This window comes from Aulonocara stuartgranti (assembly GCF_965226115.1).
Source record: "Aulonocara stuartgranti genome assembly, chromosome: 23".
Lineage (NCBI taxonomy): Eukaryota > Metazoa > Chordata > Actinopteri > Cichliformes > Cichlidae > Aulonocara > Aulonocara stuartgranti.
Window position 1 is genome coordinate 20582595 of NC_138958.1, and position 24176 is coordinate 20606770.

Sequence of the window (24176 nt, forward strand, 5' to 3'; positions counted from 1 at the left end):
ACTCTTCCCCTCTCCATCACTCAATCAGGATCATGTAACAGATGGCAGTTTCAGAGCTTTTTTATTGGTCACTCTGTTAATGGGAACTCTTTGGTGTCTAATTGCCTTGGAAAACGTTTCCTCCTCCTGTCACTCCTCTCTCCACTGCCTCATCCTCTTCTCGTCTGGTCTCACTTCTGCTGCTGTCCTTCTTTGTTGATGACGTTCTTGAAGAGCGTCAGCAGTGGCCTCTGGCTGCGCTCGTCCCAGCTCTTCATGAAGCCACCGTAGCGTTTGCTGGTTGGCGGGCCGCTCCAGCGGAAGTGCTTCATCTTATACGAGCCGTCTTTCTTCTCCTGCACCCCGTTCAGGAGCTGCTGCTCCTCCTCCGCCTCCTCGACCATCTCCTGAGCCTTCTCTCCTTCCTCTGCCAGCAGCTGATTGGTGAGCTCTCGTCTCCTCATCTCTTCGGGGAAAACTTCAGCAGACTCCTCCGCCACGCCGTTGGAGGTGTACACTTTGACGGGGCGGCGTTTTCGGCCAACGGGCTTCCCCCAGCGGAAGTGCTCCATTGAGTAGGAGCGCTTGGCCTGAGAAGAAAGTGAGGAGGCGTCTGATGGGACAGCGGGCTGGAGGTGGGCGTTGCCGGGGATGACAGGGGTCTCGGCGGTGAGGTCAGAGTGACAGAGCTGGATGCACTCCTGCAGGAGAGAAAGAGAAGAAAACGTGAGCTTCTGGGTAAAAAAAAAAGAAGAACCTCCCATTAAATCAGGTCTGAGTGAACAGTGTGTTTGTGCGTTTACCATCATGTTGCTCTCAGAGCTGAGCTCCTGGCAGCTCGGATGCTCCCAGCACTGGCTGACTACTTCTCTGGCCCCGCCCACTACCACTAATGCCACCAAAAGCCACATAGGACACATCCTCCTGTTGACCAATCAGAGAAAAGCACAGACAGAATGTTAAAAAAACCCTCATGTATACATTTTTTTGTTCCATTTTTGATTTGACATATTTTTATTTAATTTATGTTACATTAACACTACATATATAACCATAATGTGACTTACAGAGTAGGTATACAAAACAGATATCACTGTGAAATTGATCAAATAAATAAATACATCCCATGTACATAAAAAAAAATCATAATAAAGGGCATGAAAGTACCTGTAATCTCTTTAGCAAAATACATTATATTGGGTTAAACAACACATTACCATTGACTTTATATAAACTTATGCAAAGTTACATTAAGTTTATATTTTGTTGATGCCAAATCCTTGTTGTCAGTTCTGAGATGAAGCAAATGTCTTTTTCTCACAATTTATCTTAAAATATATTACTCAGTATTTGTTTTAATTTTTTTTTTTAGATCCAAGTCTAATAGAATTGAGTCAATCATTAGAAATTCATCATCTGTGAAGAACTAAAAAGTAAAAGTTAAAAAATGTAACAATAAGTGATTTTCAAGCATTTTAAGCACTTATTAATTTTAATATCATTATAAAAAGTTATTAAAGAAAATGATGATTCTCACCACACTTTTCTGCACCTCTTCGTCCTCTTATTGCTGGTGTTTTCCCGTCACTCGGCCGCTGGATGGAGGTTTTTAGCTGTTGCTCTCTCCTCTTCTGTCGCTTTGACCAGCCGTCTGATTTTTATATCCTGCCAGCCAAGGACACGTGCATGCAGATAACGTCATCACCAGCATTTGCTCCTGCTCGCAAACGTGGACTGTTTCTAGAAAACGGACAATTCCATGTTTTCCCGCCTCCTCCTTCCTCCACATCAACCTCTCCTGCCCCTCAAATATTCACATTTTATATGGAGAAACTGTTTTAACTTCATAACCTCAGCTCTTCATTCTTTTTCAGGTTTAAATCTTCCTTTTGTGAGCATTTATAAAAAGATTTCCAGCAAAGTTCAGTTTTATATTCACAAACTTCAACAGCCTGTATTTTTTAATGGCAGGGTTTTATGATTTCTGGTTGTTTATTATTTTTTATATATCTTAAGATTCAAGATTCTTGAATTTTTCTTGAGAAAATTGGATAAAATATAGACAAATTCACCCTTAAATTGAGCTTAAACTTTGCAAAAACAAAACAAAACACACATTAAATCTAATAAAGACTTTGGGGGAAGAGGAAGACCAACCGCGTAAATATTGGCTTAGCACCTCACTGCCACTGTCGTGTGCTAAATGTCAGATGGCAGGTTTGGCAGATTAACATTGAGGTGCCATGTCATCATTGGAGGGAAGACGGGAGTCAAACCTGCAGGTCAGGGTGTACAGTTTCAAACTCGGGCAGCTGCTGCAGCATCACCCCTTTATCTGAGCCCTCAGCGGCACTAATGATGATTCTACAGAAGGTTTTCACCGACAGCTGGGGAACAGACGTGAGCATTAAAGCCTCTACCTAAGGCCTCAGGAAGTTTCATTTCAATGTCTAGAACTTGGAGTGGTTTTTAAGCTCAGCATAGACTATACATAAAGACTACATATAAAGAACAAAAACAAACTTCTGAAGATCTTCTTTTAAAGAAGAAGCCTGGACAGGCCTCCCTTTTAGACTCTATTTCAAATTCAAATTCAAATTCAAATTTTATTTGTCACACACACACAACCATACACAGTATGACATGGGGGTGAAATGCTTGTAGCTGTACAATGCCCGACCATTAAATGACAGGAGAAAAGTTTTACAATATTTACAATTTACAGTTTACTACAAAAATTTACAAATTAACTTAGGAATTTACAGTAAAGAATGTGCAAATAGCAGAAGAGATTATAAAGATAAGGATTATAAATTATAGGAATTATAGGATTATAGGAAATGTGTGGTGGTGCGTGTGGTGACGAGTGTGAGAGTCCAGTCTTATAGTGACGTGTTTGGGAGAGTCCAGTCCTACACCTGGTTCAGGCCCCGAATAGCCTGGGGGAAGAAGCTCCTCCTCATTCTCTCTGTTTTGGCCTTAAGGGAGCGGAAGCGCTTCCCAGACCTCAACAGTGAGAAGAGTCCATTGTTGGGATGGGAGAGGTCCATCATAATCTTCCTGGCTTTGGACTTGCACCACTTGGTGTAGATGGACAGCAGGTCAGGGAGCTCTGATTGAATGATGCGTTCTGCCGAGCGCACCACCCTTTGCAGATCTCGTCTGTCCTGCTTGGTGCTGTTCCCAAACCAGGTGCAGATGTTTGACGTCAGGACGCTCTCGATGGTGCAGGAGTAGAAGTTCTTGAGCACCTTCAGTGGCAGATGGAAGTCTCTAAGTCTTCTGAGGAAGAAGAGACGCTGACGGGCTTTCTTAACCAGGGTGTTGATGTGACAGGACCATGACAGGTCCTGAGTGATGTGGACACCCAGGTATCGGAAACTGTCCACTCTCTCCACTGGCGTGCCACTGATGATGAGGGGTTTGTAATTCCTCGCCTGCTTTGTAGTGAAGTCCACGATCAGCTCCTTAGTCTTGCTGATGTTTAGGAGGAGGTTATTCTCCTGGCACCAGGTCTCCAGGTTCCTAATCTCCTCCAGGTAGGCCGTCTCGATGTTGTCAGAGATCAGGCCCACAACAGCAGTGTCGTCAGCAAACTTGACAATGGAGGTGGTGTCGGATGTGGTTACACAGTCATAAGTGTACAGTGAGTACAGCAGGGGGCTTAAAACACTGCCCTGAGGCACTCCAGTGCTGAGTGAGATGGAGGGGGAGACTTGTTTTCCCACCCTCACTGATTGGGGTCTGTCTGTGAGGAAGTTGATTTCACCTTTTTATTTCATTTTTTTGTTTTCTCCGCATCTGTTTAGAAGTTTTCTGAAAAGATGTACATGTAGTAGCCTTGAAGAAAGTAGAAATGTCATGTAGAAGTCGCCTTTCTTCGTGTCATTAAGAGATCTGCACTGATGGTCTAGTTTTCCTCAAGAACCAGCAAAAGCCTCTTTTTGGGGTTAAGGCTCTGCCCATCTAAAGGCTAATTTTAACTTCATCCAATGTCTTATAAGGGCTGTTCTTCTACTTGCACCTGCTCTTTGATGCTATCTTTCCCCTGAACAGTTTTATTCAAGGCCTTTTAGGGTTATGTGTAGACTGGGGATGTTTTACTTTTTGGAGGCCTTTTGGAGCCTCTATAAGAGGTTTCTGTTAGATAGAAGCCCTGATGTAAAGTTATATATATCCACTTAATACTTTTCTACAAAGCTGTAACTTCAAAGGAAGCATCTTCTAAACAAACCTAAGCTTTGAATTTTGAAACTTGGTTTATAACCAATGCTCAGTTGGTACTAAAGAAAATAAAAACAAAATAATTCGAAGGAAGAAAATACCCCCATGCATCACACCACCAGCAGCCTGAACTGTTGATAGATGGCGGGATTGATCTATGCTTTCATGTTCACACCAAATTCTGACTCTACCATCTGAATGTCACAGCACAACTCGACACTCATCAGACCAGACAACATTTTTCCAATTTTTGTTGTCCAGCTGTTATGATCTTGTGCCTACTGGGACCTCAGCTGACACCTGGTGTAGTCTACCTGCTTCAAAGTTTGACATGCATTCAGAGATGCTCTTCTGCACAATTACAAGTAACGAGTGGTTATTTGAGTTACTGTTGTCTTGCTATAAATTGGGAGCAGTCTGGCCATTCTCCTCTGACCTCTGACATCAACAAGCCATTTTCACCCACAGAACTGGATATTTTCTCTTTATTGTTCTCTGTAAACCTGAGAGATGGTTGTGTGGGAAAATCCAAGTTTCTAAAATATTCAGATCAACAACCATGCCACATTCAAAATCGCTTAAACCACCTTTATTCTACATTCTGATTTGAGCATCAGCACGTTTTCTTGACCATGTCTACGTGCCTAAACAAATTCAGTTGCTGAAATGTGATTGGCTGATTAGATATTTGCATTAATGAGAAGTTGAACAGATACACCTAATTAAGTGAGCCTCACTTTAGAGCTACATAGTCATATTTTGTCAGTCATTTGGAAACTCACACATCATTGTAATGCTTATATTTATTATTAAAATAGTTTTGGTACAATTTTTACTTTTTACTTCTTTCACATTTATAAAGCATAGAAAATAGAAAATAGGCCAAATTCTGCTGGTGATAATTTTGTATTTCTGATATTTTTTTTGTAAATTTCACATGTGAAAATGAGGACTTTACATTTGTAGCTCATATATTTTATTTTATCCTATTTTTTGTTAGAACTTCTTCCGGAGCTATAGGGAATTCTACTTCAGGTGATTCAGATGGTCACTTGTGCAAGGAGCTATTCATTTTGTTTTTCTAATGGACTGATTGAGCTACGTTTGGAGGCAGGCAGGTAAATATAAACCCATTAGACGGCTGCCACAGCCTTGAACATCCATTCAAGCCATTACACACAAACACAAACACACAGGTATATTCAGGAAGAAAGAGGTAATGGCAAAAGTCAGATGAGCTGAACTGAAAGAAAATACCCTTTTAATGACACATCATTGGAAGAGGAAGCTCTCTGCTCACCTGCTACAGTCATGACATTTCTGTCCATGCGTCTAATAAATATTTTCTCAAAGCATTTATCATTTTCTATGTCCTGACTTTTCATTAATATAATAATAATAATATCAAAGCCTTTATTTAAAATGTGAAAGGTAAAGAGCTATAAATAAAAAGAAATTAAGAAAATTGGAAGCAGAGTTCACAAAAAGAGCAAATGTTTATAGTACCCCAGTGAGGATTGGCATGTGAATTAGCCACAGTCCAATGAATTATATTAATAAGTATGGAAATCATTTCAAAATAAAACCTTTGGGAGAGTAAAGGAAAATAATGTCAGCGGCAGGTAGAAAAGCTACAGTGATACAACTGAGTGTACATCTGAAGACTATTTAGACTCTGTGGTTGTACCCAAACATTACACAACATTACACTACTTATACTACCACTAATAATAAACTGACCTTTACTGAATAAAATCTGTGCAATTTCCCTTTTAATATAACCTGCACGTTGAACCCAAGCATCATATTTTTGGGACTAAGAGAATTAAAACAAACACTGTGGTCAGCAAACTGATGCCAAACGCTTCTTCTTTTGGCCACCAGGGGGAGACAATTCCCCAGAGTCAACCTTACAGTCAAATGACTATATTTTATTTCAATATGAAATATAAAGACAATAATGAATAAAGGTTTGAATTTAACACTTAAACTTACTATAGTAGCACTGTTCTCTAATAGCTGTTTGTTCTCAGCTCTAAGCTCCAACTCCTACCATCTGAGAAAGCTACACTTAACCTACAATCATTTTGGAGAGGCACAAGTGAAGCACCTGTCTGCAAAACTGGTAGATGCACATTGCCAACTGGACAATCTCAGGCATCGAGACACAAATTGCAGCCATTCTCCTGTTCAGCAGGTAGATGTGAGAATGTAGCTCAGTGATCTTTGACAAAAACTGTCAAACTGCACGGCAGGAAAAAAAGAAATATTAATTAAATCATATTAATGGGACAGTTTCAAAGTCAGCACATGGAATTCAAAAACAGTTCCTGAAATTAAATTATGATTCCCTTTCATCCCCACGTGCAAATACAGAGTTATATTTGGAAGGTAAGATTTTGATATTACTTTGTTTTATTTTTTTATATAGTGTCTTTCAGTCTTCATTTTTTTAAATCTATGCCCATTGGTATTCAGTTACTTTAAAAAGAAATGCATTCATGACTATCACAACTTCACAGTTTTTCTTTTAGTTTTTACAGCACATTTTGCTGTTGCCAGTCTAGAGGCTTTTATTTTAATACTTAATTTGTATTTTATCTTCCCACAGCCCAAAGACTCGCAGTTAGTGGGTGTAGGTTAATTGGGGATTCTAAATTGCCTATGGGTGTGAATGTAAATGTGAATGGTTGTCTATCTCCCTGTGTTAGCCATGCAACAGACTGGAGACCTGTCCAAGGAGTACCCCGCGTCCCCGCGACAAAGACTCCAGTCAGGCCCACTAGAACGCCCTGAAAATGCATAGATTTTGAATTTTTCACTGTATTTTCACATATTTTAAGCCTTTCCTATTAATAAAGAACCCCCATTATTCATTTTACAACAGAAATTAAGTAAAAATTAAGTAACAGATAAAAAGTTTAAATGACAGACATTTCCTGTTTTTTCACTATCTACTGTATTAAATTGTGTTTGAAACAAACTCTCATTCTTCGAACTAATTTGTAATTTTAAATGTTAAACTATTGTTTGATTAAACATCCAGTAATAATACAGAAAATATATATATTAACAAAGCACTCATCATATCAGGTCAGGACTCAAAGCAAAAAATAAAATCTTTATTCAGGTCAAGTGGTAAAAGGCCAAATCCGAGTCAGTGGGTGAAAACTACATCTTAGAGGTAATTTAGAAAACCCAGAGGACACTATGTCAGCAAAGCAAATGCTAAGACAAAGAAGGAGCAGTATATGCACAGACTGAGGGCTGACTGGGAATTGGAAACAGGAGAAGAAAATAGAAATCTGAAAATACATTAAACCTAAAAAGCCCAAAGTGACCTGAAATAACGTGGACGGAAACTTAAGAATAAAATACTGTGAAAAATCATGAGAGTGAACACGAACACATAAGTGCCTTTCATCTGTTTATCATTTGAAGCCATCTTTTCAAAAACTCCTCGGTCACTAAAATCCAGTTTGTTCAGTTTTTTTCCCATTACTCCCAGTCAGCTCATTTCCTCGTCCGCCGGAGCAACATTTCCCTGAACTTTCGTAACTTCCTGTGATGCTTTGTAAATTGTAGATATAAACAAACTTTCATTTAACGTTGAATTCAAAATACTAGAAACAACAATATCGAGATCAGTGATTGGCCTGAGGGTTTCAACTTTGCCCTCAATGTTTCCTGTAGAGGTGAAGGAGGAACGTTTCCAGCTGCTGTACCGTTCTTTGTTTGCAGTAGACTGAGGTACAGATTGCTCAACATTTGATGTGTAAATGTTAATAGTTGTCAGGAAAGCGGAGGTTTATTTGTTCTCAGCTTTGTTTAGGGTGTTCCAGTCAGAGCGTTGTTGCAAGTTAATTATTGAAACCATATTACAATGTATCAGCTGATTTCCAACCTATGAGCTACAGCTTAAGACTTGTTTGAAGAGTTTAATGAGCCTGAGTGATAACAGAGATGATTTGGGGGATTTTCTTTTTTTCTTGACACAGACGTCGTGAAGACACCAGAGAGCTGAATAGCGAAGAAGCTAGTGGGAGAAACGCAGAGTGAGTAGAACTTTGATTTATTTGAGCCTCCCAGGTTTTTCTCTCCATCACAAAGCAGCTGCTTTTATCTTTGTTTGTTAGCTTATGTGGTGAACATTTGAAGACTCTAATCTCTGAGGTCTTGAATTGGCTAAAGACTCCAAACCCCCAACAACGAAGTCTCCAACATTCGGCTCAGAGCCTTTCAAACAGAATGAGCAGGTAGAGATTTGTTCATCAGATCATTTTAAACACAGAAAGCCTGACTGTGTTATATTTACTAAGACTCAGGTGTTCTTGAAGTGCACCCTGAACGGTTTCATAATCAAACTATAAAACTGAAGTGCTGTTGCTAAGCTCTAGTTTGACTCTGAGGCTGTTTTATTGTTGTTTTATGAAGGAACAAAGTGCATTACTGGAATGGGTGAGTTCTTCCTGCTGGGTTCCTGTAAGTGCCATTGTTGGGATGGATTTATGGAGGATCTGTGGAATTCACAGCAATTCAATTGTAGTTAATCCCTCACACCTGTGTAACCACAGTTAATGTTTAAATTTTGAGTTCAGTGTTATCGCTTCAGAAATTCAAATACATTTCTTCCTTTATCAATTATATTTAACCTTCTATTTCCAGATGTAATAAAATAGAAGCAGTAAACACTGAAATCGCAGCATGACTTTTCCTTCAAAACACAGAGTCACACTGCTTAAGTTCAATATTTGTATCTAAATCTGCACCAAGACAGAGTCGACACAATAGATTTTTTCAGTTAATGCTAATAATATTTCAAATGTCATGTGTGACAAGTGGAGAAGCACAGAGAGATTGTGAGTACCAAAATAACCTAAAATAGAGTTAAGCACTTATCCTCTAACTAACCACCATCAGTGTGTTTTAATAGTAGTAAGGATGCCAACACAAACTTGTCACTGATGTGTTCTGTTCAGCAATAAGCCAGTGGCAGGTGTAAGCTTATTAGTTCTTCTAAAAGTAAGTCTAGCAGTTTGGCAGCCATCCTGAAATACATCAGCTGATGGCAGCTTCTTCTGCGTCACACTGCCGTCTGACTGCCACATGAATGTTTTGTGTTTCCTCTGCAGGTGAAGGTAGAAAGTGTGTGTGAGCTGATGTGGATGTGAATTCAGCAGCATGGATCAGTGTGAGAACAGACAGGAGGGAGTCCCTCCCTCTAAAACCACTCTGTGTGGGGAACATGAGAGCCAGACCAAAGCTCAGAGGTGAGATGACCATCTCTAACTGTCCACGACTCTTCTCCATGTCACAGCTCAGCTCTCACATCACTGCTCCATCATTATTCACAGGAACCAACCTGGAGCTGAACCCAGCTGTGTGTCCTTAAAGAGTGACTGGTCAAAAAATCGCCTCATTTATTTTAAAGGACAAAAATCATCTGCAGAGAGGTGAGCTGTGTTAGTAATATGAACTTTTTGATAGTTATCATTTTGGTGCCTGTTGAAAGTAGGAACATGGGTAGTCCTGTAAAGGCCAAAGTAAAGTGTTTACGTCTGGGTGAGACCGTTCCCCTTCCCGATACGTAACATACCGATGATTTGTCATGTCCTGAGGTGTCACATAGGAACCAGAAATGTAACCTTCCGCGCCCCTATGATGCGTGCCGGGTTGTGGATAGGATCCAATAGAATGACTCTCCCGGTGGTAACACACGTTCCAGACGTGTATTCCAGCCCTAACCCTAAACTTAATCCTAATCCTAATCCTAACCATAACCTTATCCCTACTCTTAACCACAACCTTAATCATATTAGATAGTGTTTTCCAAAGCGATTCATAATGAGAAAGTAAAATAAATGTACATGTGTAGATTCAGTCCAAACAGTTCTCGTGCTTCATCCCTTTCTGAACAGGTAACATAGAGATGTGTTGGGTGGCCAAAAGCATAACATACCGATGATTTGTCACATTAAACATATTATGCTTTGGGATGAGAACGTTTGTCTGAGTGGTGCTCTGTTCTTACAGTGACTGTTTGGAGTTTCTTTATGCTGATTTACAGTCTGGAAAAACAAGGTTGTATTTGGGATGATGGTGAGGTCTTCATCTGTTTTTGTTGCTGGAAATGAAAAAAAATTCTTCTCTGTCTAACAGGACCTATGGGAGACCTGAACCAAGCAGTGTATCTTTAAAGAGTGACGGGTCAAAAAATCGCCTCATTTATTTCAAAGGACAAAAATCATCTCCTGCAGAGAGGTGAGCTGTTAGTAACAATGATGTGTTTTAAATGAACTGCTTTTTGTTGTTTCATGGCCCTAAACAGCATTAAAAAAAAATAAGGAACTGAGCAAGGAATACCTTTATTCCACAGGGTGGGCCATTTATATGGATACACCGTAATAACATGGGAATGGTTGGTGATATTAAAGTCCTGTTTGTGGCACATTAGTATATGTGAGGGGGCAAACTCCTCAAGATGGGTGGTGACCATGGTGGCCATTTAGAAGTCGGCCATCTTGGATACAACTTTTGTTTTTTCAATAGGAAGAGGGCCATGTGACACATCAAACTTATTGGTAATGTCACAAGAAAAACAATGGTGTGCTTGGTTTCAACGTAAATGTATTCTTTCATGAGTTATTTACAAGTTTCTGACCACTTATAAAATATGTTCAATGTGCTGTCCATTGTGTTGGATTGTCAATGCAACCCTCTTCTCCCACTCTTCACACACTGATAGCAACACCGCAGGAGAAATGCCAGCACAGGCATCCAGTATCCATAGTTTCAGGTGCTGCACATCTCGTATCTTCACACCATAGACAATTGCCTTCAGATGACCCCAAAGATAAAAGTCTAAGGGGGTGAGATCGGGAGACCTTGGGGGCCATTCAAGTGGCCCACGACGACGAATCCATTTTCCAGGAAACTGTTCATCTAGGAATGCTCGGATCTGGCACCCATAATGTGGTGGTGACCATCTTGCTGGAAAAACTCAGGGAACGTGCCAGCTTCAGTGCATAAAGAGGGAAACACATCATTATGTAGCAATTTCAAATATCCAGTGGCCTTGAGGTTTCCATTGATGAAGAATGGACCCACTACCGTTGTACCTCATATACCACACCAAACCATCACTTTTGTTGTTCCAACAGTCTTGGAGGGATCCATCCAATGTGGGTTAGTGTCAGACCAATAGCGGTGGTTTTGTTTGTTAACTTCACCATTCACATAAAAGTTTGCCTCATCACTGAACAAAATCTTCTGCGTGAACTGAGGGTCCTGTTCCAATTTTTGTTTTGCCCATTCTGCAAATTCTGTGCGGCGATCTGGGTCATCCTCGTTGAGATGCTGCAGTAGCTGGAGTTTGTAAGGGTGCCATTTGTGAGTAGCTAATATCCGCCGAAGGCATGTTCGACTAATGCCACTCTCCAGTGACATGCGGCGAGTGCTATGCTGTGGGCTCTTGCTGAATGAAGCTAGGACAGCCACTGATGTTTCTTCATTAGTGACAGTTTTGTTACGTCCACATTTTGGCAAATCCAACACTGAACCAGTTTCACGAAACTTAGCAAGCAGTTTGCTAACTGTAGCATGGGAGATGGGTGGTCTCGTAGGGTGTCTTGCATTGAAATCTGCTGCAATGACCCGGTTACTGCGTTCACCAGTTATCAACACAATTTCGATCCGCTCCTCACGTGTTAACCTCTTCGACATGTCAATGGCTGTGAACGAAGAGAAACTTGTAAATAACTCATGAAAGAATAAAGTTACGTTGAAACCAAGCACACCATTGTTTTCCTTGTGACATTACCAATAAGTTTGATGTGTCACATGGCCCTCTTCCTATTGAGAAAACAAAAGTTGTATCCAAGATGACCGACTTCTAAATGGCCACCATCGTCACCCACCATCTTGAGGAGTTTGCTCCATCACATATACTAATGTGTCACAAACCGGACTTTAATATCACCAACCATTCCCATTTTATTACGGTGTATCCATATAAATGGCCCACCCTGTACATTTAACCTTCTGCAGCTTATTGTGGGACCATCAATAGTCCTGCATAGTGTAAATGACTGTTTTACTTTGGGTGGTAAATCACAAACACTAGTTTCCTTCTGCTCAGGCATGGCCTGCAAACCAGGTTCTCTTATGGATGACAAAAGTATTCTAAGTCTTCATCAAATTCTTTTGCTGGAAATGAAAAAACAATTTTCTTCTGTCTAACAGGATCTATGGGAAACCTGGAGAACTTAGATCTGACACAAGCAGGGTATCTTTAAAAAGTGATGAGTCTAAAGATTGCTTTATTTACAGGGAGTGCAGAATTATTAGGCAAATGAGTATTTTGTCCACATCATCCTCTTCATGCATGTTGTCTTACTCCAAGCTGTATATGCTGTATGTGCATCTCTGTAATGAGAAGGGGTGTGGTCTAATGACATCAACACCCTATATCAGGTGTGCATAATTATTAGGCAACGTCCTTTCCTTTGTCAAAATGGGTCAAAAGAAGGACTTGACAGGCTCAGAAAAGTCAAAAATAGTGAGATATCTTGCAGAGGGATGCAGCAGTCTCAAAATTGCAAAGCTTCTGAAGCGTGATCATCGAACAATCAAGCGTTTCATTCAAAATAGTCAACAGGGTCGCAAGAAGCGTGTGGAAAAACCAAGGCGCAAAATAACTGCCCATGAACTGAGAAAAGTCAAGCGTGTAAGTAAGTAAGTAAGTAAGTAAAATTTTATTTATATAGCACATTTCTAGATAGAAATCACAAAGTGCTTTACAAGATATAACAGATTATAAAAAAAACAAACAAGATACAAACAAAGTTAGCAAAAAGCAATTTTAAAAAGATGTGTTTTTAGCTGTTTTTTAAAAGTAATCAATGAAACAGCGGATCGTAAGTCCTGAGGAAGGGAATTCCACAGTCTGGCGGCCACAATAGCAAAAGCTCTATCACCCCTAGTTTTCAGTCTCGTATACTGAGTGACAAGTAGGCCCTGACTACTCGACCTCAGAGACCTACTAGGGGCATAGGGCTGTAAAAGTTCAATAATATATGGTGGTGCTTGTTGTTGAAGAGCCTTAAAAGTTAAAACCAAAATCTTAAAATGGACTCTAAATTCGACAGGAAGCCAATGTAACTGCATAAGCAACGGTGTTATATGTGAAAATCTAGAAGCGTGCAGCTGCCAAGATTCCACTTGCCACCAGTTTGGCCATATTTCAGAGCTGCAACATCACTGGAGTGCCCAAAAGCACAAGGTGTGCAATACTCAGAGACATGGCCAAGGTAAGAAAGGCTGAAAGACGACCACAACTGAACAAGACACACAAGATGAAACGTCAAGACTGGGCCAAGAAATATCTCAAGACTGGTTTTTCTAAGGTTTTATGGACTGATGAAATGAGAGTGAGTCTTGATGGGCCAGATGGATGGGCCCGTGGCTGGATTGGTAAAGGGCAGAGAGCTCCAGTCCGACTCAGATGCCAGCAAGGTGGAGGTGGAGTACTGGTTTGGGCTGGTATCATCAAAGATGAGCTTGTGGGGCCTTTTCGGGTTGAGGATGGAGTCAAGCTCAACTCCCAGTCCTACTGCCAGTTTCTGGAAGACACCTTCTTCAAGCAGTGGTACAGGAAGAAGTCTGCATCCTTCAAGAAAAACATGATTTTCATGCAGGACGATGCTCCATCACACGCGTCCAATTACTCCACAGCGTGGCTGGCAAGAAAGGGTATAAAAGAAGAAAAACTAATGACATGGCCAGCTTGTTCACCTGATCTGAACCCCATTGAGAACCTGTGGTCCATCATCAAATGTGAGATTTACAAGGAGGGGAAACAGTACACCTCTCTGAACAGTGTCTGGGAGGCTGTGGTTGCTGCTGCACGCAATGTTGATGGTGAACAGATCAAAACACTGACAGAATCCATGGATGGCAGGCTTTTGAGTGTCCTTGCAAAGAAAGGTGGCTATATTGGTCACTGATTTGTTTTTGTTTTGTTTTTGAATGTCAGAAATGTATATTTGTGAATGTGGAGATGTTATATTGGTTTCACTGGTAAAAATAAATAATTGAAATGGGTATATATTTATTTTTTGTTAAGTTGCCTAATAATTATGCACAGTAATAGTGACCTGCACACACAGATATCCCCCTAAAATAGCTAAAACGAAAAACTACTTCCAAAAACATTCAGCTTTGATATTAATGAGTTTTTTGGGTTCATTGAGAACATGGTTGTTGTTCAATAATAAAATTATTCCTCAAAAATACAACTTGCCTAATAATTCTGCACTCCCTGTATTTTAAAGGACAAAAATCATCTCCTACAGAAAGGTGAGCTGTTACTAACACTGACGCTATTTTAGCCATCAGTTTGGTGTTTGACTTAAATTAACTGGAATACTAAGGTATTAAGGAATTCCTTTATTATATAATATATACACAGATGTATATTTAAACGTCTGCAGCTTATTGTAGGACCATCCATAGTCCTGCATAGTGTAAATGGCTGAGGGTCACATCATGAGGACCACGAAATACCTAATTACCATTTAAACCCAAATCATATTTACCTCACTGATTGCACCTTAAACTAAAGTTGATTCACATTCTTTGAAATCTAGATTTACAGAAAACAACGGCAGATAATTGTGCAACAGCTCTTTATGTTGAAGAATGTACGTATCCATTCAGACACAATGAACTCAAGCACTCATTTTACCTGGAAATACCAAGAGTACATCATCACCAGTGTTCACAATCTGACAGTGAAAACAGGACAATAGTAGAAGAGAAGGATCTTAACACTATCAAAGGAGATTTTGAAAGAATCTCAAACAGTTACTGAATCCTCTGAATGTGTGAATTTTTTTGAAATTATTAGAATATAAGAAATAAGAAATATCAAATGAAAGGAGGATCTGCTGTGAAAATATAATATTGTTGGCATGGATAGCAGGGATAGCTCAGCAGGTAGAGTGGTGGCCCCATGATCGGAAGGTCGGGGGTTCGACTCCACTGAACAGCTACCCTGAGGTACCCCTGAGCAAGGTACCGTCCCTACACACTGCTCCCCGGGCGCTGCATTGGTGGCTGCCCACTGCTTCACTGGGTGAATGGGTTAAATGCAGAGGAACTATTTCCCTATGGGGACTAACTTGCACACTTTACTTTTACTTTACTTTACTTATTGTCCCTGATAGACAATAAATCGATGCAGTCTATTAAGTGTATGGAAAATCCATTGATACAGATGCTGGTTGGGTTTAGAAAGAAAACATTCTGAATAAAAAAAAAAACCCACAACAAAAAAGTGCCTGCATTAAATTTGCACACATATGCTAAAGTTATTTGACAAACATAATAGAAGGTGTCAGGTTGAATTTACACAATGATCTTTCATGGAATTAACACATAACTGTTTATCAGATGTACAATGTTGAAAAAATGCTAAGCTGAGTAGCTGAGTATCAATGAGATCGTCAAGAGTGGCAAACTTTTACAACTACATGGAGTCATATATAATCTAAACACCTTAGTTTTTTTTTCTTCAGATGTCACTTACATTGTCTTTCCCCTGTGCATGAACTAATATTCATGAGTCCTCCACAGACTGAACCAGGAAAATTCAGAGGTTTCTAGTGGTCATTTTGTCCAGCAGGATCAAAAACAGCTGGACTCCATATTCATGGTGCGTACATACAGTATATAACAACCACTCTTACATCTATTATGTTCATTCATCTTCATGTTGCTCTTTGTAGACCAGTGAAAGGACATGATGTCAGCACTATTTTGTCATTGACATAATGTTCTTATAATATTTTGTTCCAGCTGTTAGAGGACAACATCATCACGTTTGTAAAGAATGAACTGAAGAAGATGCACGAGATTTTGAGTCCAGATTATTTAGAGATGGAAGAAGATAATATGTCGAAGGATGACAATAAAAAGCAGAGGAGTAAAAGCAGAGAGGCATTTGTGACAATTGTGTTACACTTTTTGAAGAGAATAAAGCAGGAAGAGCTGGCTGACCGTCTGCAGAGCAGTAAGGGGATTTCTCAAAACATTTAAGCTGCAGCATGAATTTAAAATTGAAAAATGTCTCAATACTTACTGAATTGAAATTTTGGGATATTTTCTGAAAACCAAATTAATGTAATGTATTTTTGTGTTTTCAGAAATGTTTGCTCCACTTTGTCAATGTAAACTTAAATCTACTTTGAACAAAAAGTTCCAGTGTGTGTTTGAGGGGATCACTAAAGCAGGAAACTCAACCCTTCTGAATCAGATCTACACAGAGCTCTACATCACAGAGGGAGGGACTGCAGAGGTCAATGATGAACATGAAGTCAGACAGATTGAAACAACATCCAGGAAAGCAGACAAACCAAACACAACAATCAGACTAGAAGACATCTTTAAAACTTTACCTGGAATAGATGAACCAATCAGAACAGTGCTGACAAAGGGAGTAGCTGGCATTGGGAAAACAGTCTTAACACAGAAGTTCACTCTTGACTGGGCTGAAGAAAAATCCAACCAGGACATCCAGTTCATATTTCCATTTACTTTCAAGGAGTTGAATGTGCTGAAAGAGGAAAAGTTCAGCTTGGTGGAACTTGTTCATCACTTCTTTACTGAAACCAAAGAAGCAGGAATCTGCAGCTTTGAAGACTTCCAGGTTTTGTTCATCTTTGATGGTCTGGATGAATGTCGACTTCCTCTGGACTTCCACAAAACTAAAATACTAACTGACTCCAGAAAATCCACCTCAGTGGATGTGCTGCTGACAAACCTCATCAGGGGGAACCTGCTTTCCTCTGCTCACATCTGGATAACCACGCGACCTGCAGCTGCCAATCAGATCCCTCCTGAGTGTGTTGACATGGTGACAGAGGTCAGAGGGTTCACTGACCCACAGAAGGAGGAGTACTTCAGGAAGAGATTCAGAGACAAGAAGCAGGCTTCTAGGATCATCTCTCACATCAAAACATCACAAAGCCTCCACATCATGTGCCACATCCCAGTCTTCTGCTGGATCAATGCTACGGTTCTGGAGGATGTGCTGAAAACAAAAGAACAGAGAGACATGCCCAAAACCTTGACTGAGTTGTACATCCACTTCCTGGTGGTTCAGGCCAAAGTGAAGAAGGTCAAGTATGATGGAGGATCTGAGACAGATCCACACTGGAGTCCAGAGAGCAGGAAGATGGTTGAGTGTCTAGGAAAACTAGCTTTTGAACAGCTGCAGAAAGGAAACCTGATCTTCTATGAAACAGACCTGACAGAGTGTGGCATCGATGTCAGAGCAGCATCAGTGTACTCAGGAGTGTTCACACAGATCTTTAAAGAGGAGAGAGGACTGTACCAGGACAAGGTGTTCTGCTTTGTCCATCTGAGCATTCAGGAGTTTCTGGCTGCTCTTCATGTCCATCTGACGTTCTTCAACTTCTGTGTCAATCTGCTAGAAGGAGAAACCTCTGCATGGTCTAAAGCATTTAATAAACTCAAACTCCAAAACTGTGGTGGACAATTTCTTCACAAGAGTGCTGTGGACAAGGCCTTAGAGAGTCCAAATGGACACCTGGATTTGTTCCTTCGTTTCCTCCTGGGTCTTTCACTGCAGTCCAATCAAGCCCTTCTACGAGGTCTACTGACACAGACAGGAATGAGCTCAGAGACCAATCAACAGACAGTCCAGTACATCAAGAAAAAGATCAGTGAGAATCTGTCTGTAGAGCAAAGCATCAACCTGTTCCACTGTCTGAATGAACTACATGATCGTGCTCTAGTTGGGGAGCTCCAACAGTCCCTGAGTATGGGAAGTCTTTCCACAGAGAAACTGTCTCCTGCTCAGTGGTCAGCTCTGGTCTTCATCTTATTGACATCAGAAAAAGATTTGGATGTTCTTGATCTGAAGAAATATTCTGCTTCAGAGGATGCTCTTCTGAGGCTGCTGCCTGTGCTCAAAGCATCTAAGAAAGCTCTGTATGTTACCATAAAGTTTTTAAGATCTATTCACAAGGAAAATAAAGACTGAATTTGCTGCTTTCTGTGTATTTTCTCTTAGGCTGAATAACTGTAACTTGACAGAGAGAAGCTGTGAAGCTCTTTCTCTGTCTCTCAAAGTAGAAGGCTGTGAGCTGAGAACGCTGGACCTGAGCAATAACAATCTGCAGGATTCAGGCGTAAATCTCTTGATAGCTGGAATGGAGAGTATGCACTGTAAATTAGAGAAACTCAGGTCAGATACATTGTTTGTGGTTTAATGTGAGAGCTGTTTGCTAATTCGAACCTTCATTGAATGTAAACAATAACATGCACTCCTGAATTTCTTTAAGCATTTAAAGTTTTCCAGTTTCATATTGAGATTTACACATTTATTTAGTACTTTGGGGAAAACTTTGGAATTGTCTAAATTAGCATTTTTTTTTGTTTTTATTTAACAATTTGTTTATCTTCAATAAGTATCAAGAATCTTTTTTAGGCTTTAGCAGGTGTAGGGATTATATGTTATATATATCACGTGTGATTAAAAGTTTAAATTAGACATTTTAAAAATGTTTTTTTTCTTCTAAATTACTGTCTCTTCAGACTGAGCACTTGTAACCTTTCAGAGAAAAGCTGTGGAACTATGTCGTCAGTTCTCAGTCTCCAGTTCTCTAGTCTGAGAGAGATGGACCTGAGCAACAACAACCTGAGGGATACTGGAGTAAAAGCTTTGTCGGATGGACTAAGAAGTCCACACTGTAAATTGGAAACACTCAGGTCAGAAATAATCAATTGTTTAGTTGATGAACATTTTGAAATCTGGATTGCATAAGTAACCCAAGCCGGGGTTAGTTACTTATGCAAGTTTGAGGGGTTTTCTTTAACATTTCCATTTTTTTCTTCTTTAATTCTTGCCCACTGATAAAATTAAGATTTCTCCTTCGTTTGATTTTTGAACTTTGAGTTTTAAATCTGGACTAAATGTTTATGATCAAAAAGTGAATAACATACAAACGTACAGTTTATGGAATGTAATGGTCACTTTCCACTGAAATATTTCAACACAGATATCGTGATTCAGGCTCAGTCATCAAGCTAACTAAATCCCAAAAGGTTGATTCTGTTGATCTGGATGTAACGATGAACAGAATCAACCTTGGATTTCAACACAGACTAGAAATTAAATTGGTTCGTATTATAACCAGAATGAATTATTATTGTAGTTTGTCCTGTACTTTTTTGTGCTAATTATCTGCTGTTCTCTAATAGTATCTGTAATGATTATTATGTGCAGGCTGTCGGGCTGTCTGATAACAGAAGAAGGTTGTACTCTTCTGGCCTCAGATCTGAGGTCTAATCCCTCCTGTCTCAGAGAGCTGGACCTGAGCTACAATCATCCAGGAGAGACAGGCATGAATCTGTTGAAGCAGCTGAGACTTGACAATCTCAGGTACAGAGAACGTCTCATAGCATCACACACATTTGAACACAGACGACTTATCAGAAGAAAGAGTATGTGATGCAGGAGCTTTTATGTATTGTAATCAAAAAGTAAAGTTATGTGTTTAGTTTGTGGAGAGCAGATTGCTGTGTTAAGACAAGATTTTTGATTTTCAACATAATCACAAAAACACAGTAAGCCATTCTCTGATGGGGAATTTAACACAGTGTTCAGTAGGTTCTGCCATGATAATATGCCCTGAGCTGGTATGTGTTCTGAGCCCCGCATGATCAAAGTCAAAGTCAACTTTATTTGTCAATTCTGCCACATGTACAGGACATACAGAGAATAGAAATTTCGTTACTCTCAAACCCTAGATGAAATAGCAAATGAACATTTAAATATAAGAGAGTGATTAAAAAATGCAAATAAAATAATTAAAAAGTAAAAATTTAAATAAATAAATACAATACAAATTAACAAGAAAGCTATGCAATATACAATATACAATATTCAGGTAAGGGTAAATGACATTGAGTGTAAACCAGGCAGAGTAGTGCAAATAGGCAAATAGTGCAAATGGAGATTTAGTAATGTACGGTAAGAGATAGTATAACAACAAAGTCTTATGAGGTAATGGCAGTCCAATGCTCCACAAAGTGACTGGTAACTGGTGCAGGCCAGTGAGTGAGTCAGAGAGTGTGTGTGTGTGTGTGTGTGTGTATGTGACAGAGTTCAGTGAGACCATGGAGGAGAAGAGGGGAGAGGGGGCAGAATCGGGAGGGAGTTAAGCTTCCTGACAGCCTGATGGATGAAGCTGTCCTTCAGTCTGCTGGTCCTGGCCTGGAGACTCCGCAGTCTCCTCCCTGACGGCAGCAGCTTGAAGATCAGCCGCTATGCAAAGGGCTTTTTTAGTGAGACGGGTGCTGTAAATGTCCTGGAGGGAGGGGAGAGAGACACCAATGATCCTTTCTGCAGCTCTCACTATGCGTTGGAGGGTTCTATGACAGGACGCATTGCAGGCTCCAAACCACACAGTGATGCAGCTCGACAGGATGCTCTCGATGGTGCCTCTGTAGAAAGTGTACATGATGGGGGCTGGTGCTCCTGCTCTTCTTAGTTTGCGGAGAAAGAAGAGACGCTGCTGTGATTTCTTGGCCAGTGCTGTGGTGTTGTACGTCCAGGAGAGATCCTCTGTGATGTGCACACCCAAGAACTTGGTGCTGCTCACTCTCTCCACAGACGCTCCGTCAATGGTCAGAGGAGCATGTTGGGTGTGCATTCTCCTGAAGTCCACAACAATCTCCTTCGTCTTCTCCACATTCAGAGAGAGATGATGAGAGCAATTCCAAAACGGTTTAGAATGAAATGCACATGATTTCATTTCCCTTAACTTGCATTATAGGGAAAGGCTCCAATGATGTTCAGATTGAACTAATTGATATGCAGTCTGATTCAATACTGTCAGTCTGATTCAACTAGTATCACTGCTGGGTAGACCTGCTCAGAAGATGTTGGTTCTCTATGGATCTACATTTATATGTCAACAAACAAACACAGGAATGATATTTAACAAATCCAAGTACAGATTCTCTGTCAGTGATGATCACCTGTCTGCTGTCCTTCACATTTCCACCTCAGATATTGGACCTGACTTTAATGGACAAACAAACTAGACTTCTCTCACTGAAAAAGAAAAAAGAACCAAAAAACTGAACAAAATAACTAAAGTAATTAGTTTAATTGCTTAGTAATTAGTAAAATTAAACTCCATTGAAATTGTGTAAAAACATGCATGCTTCATTCTCACTCATTTGGGAGTATTGATGAAATAGCTTTTAGTATGCTGTGACTTAAAGTGACTGTAGCTCAAGAGGTAGCACAGGCCAACTACTGATAAGAAGAGTAGGTGATTTGATCCCCGGCTGCTCCTGTCTGCATGCTTTCAATCTTTTTGTTGGACTACACTGTTTTTTTGGGGGTTTTTTTTATATGTAGCTGTAAGGTTTGGTTCTCTGCGCACCTGTGGAGGCATACAAGTGCACCGGTGAACCCCTTTTAACCTTAGCTTCATTGTCTTTTTAATTAGGAAGTCTCCTGTGAAAAGAATTTTTTTTAAACTACATAACTGAGTGATGTTTAAGTTAATGAATGATCATTTTGACAAATAGAGATTACAATGGTGATCCACATAATTTAAATTATGAATTCTGCTATAATAAAACAGACTAACTAGATCATGACAACCACTGGACAAGACTTCAGAAGCATTTTCTTCAAGTGTATTTGTGAAAATGTTTGACTGTTCCTTTATCATTGTCTAACAGCATGTGTGTGAGAGCGATGTAATGTCCATGTGTGCATGCTGAAAGAGACTGTGCTGGTCTGACCCCTCTCCTCCTTTCAGAGTGGAGCCTGCTGGAGTCCGATGGCTGAAACTAGGAAGTCTGAGGAAGTGTAAGTGTGTTTTTAATGTGATTCATGAAAACAAAGCAGCACACATTCAACCATCTTCAAACTGTCACATCACTCATTCACATCTCTGATGTCAGGAGTCATCATCAAAGTGTCAATCAATGAACAGATGATGGATCAATAATTGCAGCTGTATTGTGTTTGTTCTCTCCATCAGATTCCTGTCAACTCACAATCGACACAAACACAGTACACAGAAAACTCAAACTTTCTGACAACATGAAGGTGAGAAAAGCAAAGGAAGTTCAATCATATCCTGATCATCCAGACAGATTTGAACGGCCTCAGCTGCTGTGTAAAGATGGTTTGACTGGCTGTTGTTATTGGGAGGTCGAGTGGAATGGAAAAGTTGAGATATCAGTGAGTTACAGAGGAATCACAAGGAGACGAGACAATGACTGTTTGTTTGGATGGAGTGATCAGTCCTGGAGTCTGAGCTGCTGTGATGATGGCCGCTACTCTGCCTGGCACAATAAGAAATCAACATCCATCTCCTCCTCCTCCTCCTCTGTCTCTAACAGAGTAGCAGTGTATGTGGACTGTCCTGCTGGCACTCTGTCCTTCTACAGAGTCTCCTCTGACACTTTGATCCACCTCCACACCTTCAACACCACATTCACTGAACCTCTTTATCCTGGGTTTGGAATCTGGTCCTCTGGTTCCTCAGTGACTCTATGTGTAGTTTAGCATAATAGTGTCCTAACAGATAGTTTAGTCCGTACATGTCGGTCTCTTTCATTTTGAAACATGTTTTCAGATTTATGGATTCAGCTGATGTTTTAAACTGTTCTAAATGATTTTTGTAAACTTCTTTCCTGGCTTTGTAAGTTTGTTGAGCAGTCAGGGTTCATCTTGATATTTATTTTTACTTTTGTTAGTGTGATGAAATCATAACTAGATTTTAACGTGTCTGTGGTCAAATTTGGAGAATTAAATGGTCCTTTAGAACCTAGATATACAGATAGTCAGTTACCAATACTGAACATTGTTTTACTCTGTTGTGGTATAGACTCAAATAAAACAGTGACAAAAAGACTGTAACTGTGACTGTAAATCATTCATTTACCTGTCCAGATGACCTCTTGTGTTATAATATAAGAAGATGTGCTCTATTTATCCATACCATGTATCTGGTCACATGGTCCAGCTTTACAGAATATTATATCTAAGTTGTGCTCTTCTTTTGGCTCCCTGGCCCTCAAATTTCTCTGTCATCATAACTGGGAGAGGCTCAAATGAGAGGATGAGGTTCAAGTGAAGCATGCAAGGAGACACATTACCAAAAGAAAAAGCAACCAAAGTGTTGATGTTTAACAGAAGTGAATGTAAGTAAAGGTGCAATAATAATGCATTAAGTGAGCAGCGCCCTCCACTGGCAAGAGAGTAGAACTGATCATCAGCACTGGTGAGCTCATGCCATTGTAAAGGATCCTCTGTCAGTCCATCTTGCCACTATTCACAAGACTCTCTACTCCTGCTAAAGTATTGGTCAAATTTTATTGAAACTTGCCCACCCTGAGGACCTGATGTGTGTACATTACATACATACACATGTGTATGTGTGTACATTACATACATACACATGTGTATGTGTGTACATTACATACATACACATGTGTATGTGTGTACATTACATACATACACATGTGTATATGTCATTTTGTTTAATTATTGATATTGAAACAGGTCTGATCAGGTCGGTACAATTACTGGGTTAGGATAGTTGCACTGCATGTGGCAATTATAAGCAACACACAATAGCAGTGGCTCATGGTCAAAGTAGTCAATCATTTTACCTGAACCCTTGAATCTCTCCCTTGCTTATTATGTCCCCCCATCAATTTTCTTACTGCGATAATTTCACCTTCCTCCATCTCTTCCTCACTCTGTTGTTGGGACTGCTGTCCCTCCTACAGCGTCCTGTGACTGTAAAGCAGGGGTCCCCAATCCCAGTCCACGAGGGCCGGTGTCCCTGCAGGTTTTAGATGTGTCCTTGATCCATCACAGCTGATTTAAATGGATAAATTACCTTCTCAACCAC

General features: G+C 40.1%; 2 protein-coding genes across 3 annotated transcripts; one reads left to right on the forward strand and one right to left on the reverse strand.

The window, feature by feature from the left end:
- Nucleotides 1-170: 170 nt before the first annotated feature.
- LOC309700883 (pro-opiomelanocortin-like) lies at nucleotides 171-1546 on the reverse strand (the record flags this gene model as incomplete). The annotated part of the gene is made up of 3 exons (XM_082524782.1): nucleotides 1517-1546; nucleotides 783-903; nucleotides 171-680 (listed from the first exon to the last, which is right to left on the reverse strand). The coding sequence occupies exons 2-3, from the start codon at nucleotides 897-899 to the stop codon at nucleotides 171-173; spliced, it is 627 nt and encodes a 208-aa protein (XP_082380908.1). The 5' UTR covers nucleotides 900-903; nucleotides 1517-1546.
- A 6638-nt stretch (nucleotides 1547-8184) lies between these two features.
- Nucleotides 8185-23145, forward strand: LOC309700852 (NLR family CARD domain-containing protein 3-like). 2 transcript variants are annotated; one of them, XR_014274782.1, is made up of 12 exons: nucleotides 8185-8258; nucleotides 9336-9473; nucleotides 9558-9656; nucleotides 10363-10464; nucleotides 15838-15916; nucleotides 16060-16273; nucleotides 16407-18216; nucleotides 18299-18472; nucleotides 18823-18996; nucleotides 19514-19669; nucleotides 21988-22117; nucleotides 22293-22336. XR_014274782.1 is itself a non-coding variant. In XM_082524713.1 (12 exons), exons 2-12 carry the CDS (start codon nucleotides 9385-9387, stop codon nucleotides 22820-22822), a joined length of 3477 nt encoding a protein of 1158 aa, XP_082380839.1. In that variant the 5' UTR covers nucleotides 8185-8258; nucleotides 9336-9384; the 3' UTR covers nucleotides 22823-23145. The 2 variants fall into 2 exon arrangements, 1 of the variants encoding a protein (XP_082380839.1); XM_082524713.1 differs by having other exon boundaries at nucleotides 22068-22117; nucleotides 22293-23145.
- The last annotated feature ends 1031 nt before the right edge of the window (nucleotides 23146-24176 follow it).

Excerpts from the sequence above, each read along its gene's own strand:
- LOC309700852 (XM_082524713.1), top strand. The coding sequence starts at position 9,385 with ATGGATCAGTGTGAGAACAGACAGGAGGGAGTCCCTCCCTCTAAAACC. Across the intron at positions 16,274-16,406 it reads GGCTGACCGTCTGCAGAGCA|AAATGTTTGCTCCACTTTGT; the intron begins GTAAGGGGATTT and ends TTGTGTTTTCAG. Across the intron at positions 22,118-22,292 it reads ACTAGGAAGTCTGAGGAAGT|ATTCCTGTCAACTCACAATC; the intron begins GTAAGTGTGTTT and ends TCTCTCCATCAG.